The sequence below is a fragment of the Propithecus coquereli genome, unplaced genomic scaffold (genome assembly GCF_000956105.1).
Source record: "Propithecus coquereli isolate 6110/MARCELLA unplaced genomic scaffold, Pcoq_1.0 Scaffold298, whole genome shotgun sequence".
In the NCBI taxonomy this organism is placed as follows: domain Eukaryota; kingdom Metazoa; phylum Chordata; class Mammalia; order Primates; family Indriidae; genus Propithecus; species Propithecus coquereli.
The window spans coordinates 181725-183757 of record NW_012148596.1 but is presented as its reverse complement, the minus strand read 5'-3'; the positions used below and the strand labels follow the sequence as shown (position 1 = coordinate 183757).

At 37.7% G+C, this 2033-nt stretch overlaps 1 protein-coding gene across 1 annotated transcript in view; it reads left to right on the top strand.

The window, feature by feature from the left end:
• NOL10 (nucleolar protein 10) overlaps positions 1–2033 on the top strand; it is a 164503-nt gene that overhangs the window by 145796 nt on the left and 16674 nt on the right. Inside the window, exons 18-19 of the mRNA XM_012648893.1 lie at positions 544–717; positions 1003–1250. Of these exons, the coding sequence (XP_012504347.1) occupies positions 544–717; positions 1003–1250 (422 nt within the window). The remainder of the gene's footprint in view (positions 1–543; positions 718–1002; positions 1251–2033) is intronic.

Here is a 2033-nt window from a genome sequence, read left to right as displayed (position 1 = left end):
TACCATGTTAGTTATTAACTTATTATCTATGTATACTTCTCCAGTTTTGGGATACGAAGTTAAGAGTCACTTATTTTAATTCAGTATAATAGCTATCTATGCTTTAAAAGCCATGTTTCAAAAAATTATGGGTTTTTTTGTTTTGTAGGTTTTTTTTAAGGTCACCATAGCTTCAGATATATTTTCTTGAAATGTGTTTTTTGCATTAAATATGTTAATTAAAGAAAATTCTTTCTAATGTGTTAAGCATAAAGTTAGCCAAAAAGTCTCATCCTTAGCTCAGTGTGTGTAATGACCAAGTAATGTAGTTCATCTGCAAAGGAGACTAATAGAATTTGTTTTGTTGGTGGGAGACAAAACCCAGGGGCGATTAGAAAGTTCTAGAAACTGGTTCTAAAGAAATTTCATAATGAGTTGTTAATTTATGCCTGATGCAGCTTATTAATTTATAATAGGATGAAAGTTTTTAAACCATCTTTCTGGTCAGATTGTATTCAGATACTTACTTAAATTTTTACATACCTTTTCCTCTTTTTCTTATAGAACCTTCCTAATATTCTCACCGATGATCGATTTAAAGTTATGTTTGAGAACCCTGACTTCCAAGTAGATGAAGAGAGTGAAGAATTTAGGCTTTTGAATCCACTTGTTTCAAAAATTAGTGAGAAAAGGAAGAAGAAACTAAGACTGTTACAGCAACAAGAACTTCATGAAAAAGTAATGTACTCCTTATTGTTTAGAATTTACTGCTGTTTTCTTAAATATTAAGTTTTCCGTGTAATTTAGAAGAATCTTTGATTTTACTTGAGATGTAATAACTGCATATTAGTTGTCATTCAGCTTAGGAGTACATTTTATTTAACTAAGGGCATTCCTTCTAGTACATGCAATGGGATGGAACAGCTGTCACGTACTCTAAGGGGCTCATGCTACTGAAAAGAAAATAATGAGCCAGTGTTTGGTTGGGGGAAAGGAGCTGCTTCTTACTATTTTTATTTTCAGGAAGAGGAGGAAGAACTGGAAGGAAAACCGAGTGATGCAGAAAGTTCGGAGAGTTCAGATGATGAAAAAGACTGGGTTGAAGAGGTCAGGAAGCAGCGCAGACTTATCCAGCAGGAGGAAAAAGTGAAGCGGCAGGAACGACTCAAGGAGGACCAGCAGACGGTCCTAACACCCCAGTTTTATGAGATCAAAGCAGGAGAAGAGTTCAGAAGCTTCAAAGATTCTGCCACAAAGCAGAAGCTGATGAAGTGAGTAGCACTGCCTTAGTGACAAGTTGGCATGTGGTTGAGCCCTTGCTCTTCATTGGCACATGGCCCTAAAGATGACATTTCTGTCATCTTTGGATGGTGGGGGCTGCAGGAAGGCGTGGAAGAGTGAAGGGGTGGGGAAGGCCATGCAGGAGGTGGTGCATGGCAAGCACCCAGCAGGCCTGAGGTGGAGTTTACATGCAGTAAAATACAAGTGTAGTCCTGTGAGTGTGTTGAGTCTACTCTAGAACGCTTTGAAACTGCAAAGGCCATGCTCTTTCCTGTTGTCCTGGAATTTTGCCCATGGAGCTCCCTAACCTATACATATTTATTTTATTCTGTGCCCAACAGATCAGTGATTTGAAGCCTTTTGGACAATGGTAGTTAAGAGATGACAAATTCTTTGTCTCATCACAAAAAGTTATTTTTAAAAATTAGGATCTCAGTTATGTTTACCCCATCTCAATTTACCTGATTATTGAAAAAGTCACTTGGAAAATTTGCCAGAAATGTTAAGCCTTTTTGTCATTGACCCAAGGATCATTCAGCAATGAAAAGAGTGGTATTTTAGATTAGTCAGATATAGAGCGACAGGAAGTAGAATAGTGGTTGCCAGGGGCTGGGGGAGAGGGATTAAGGAGTTAGAGTTTAATGGGTACAGAGTTTCAGTTTGGGGTTATGAAAATGTTCTGGTGGTAGTTGGTAGTGATGGTTGCACAACTGTGTGAATGTGCTTAATGCTATTGAACTGTCCACTTAAAAATGGTTAAAGTGGTAAGTTTT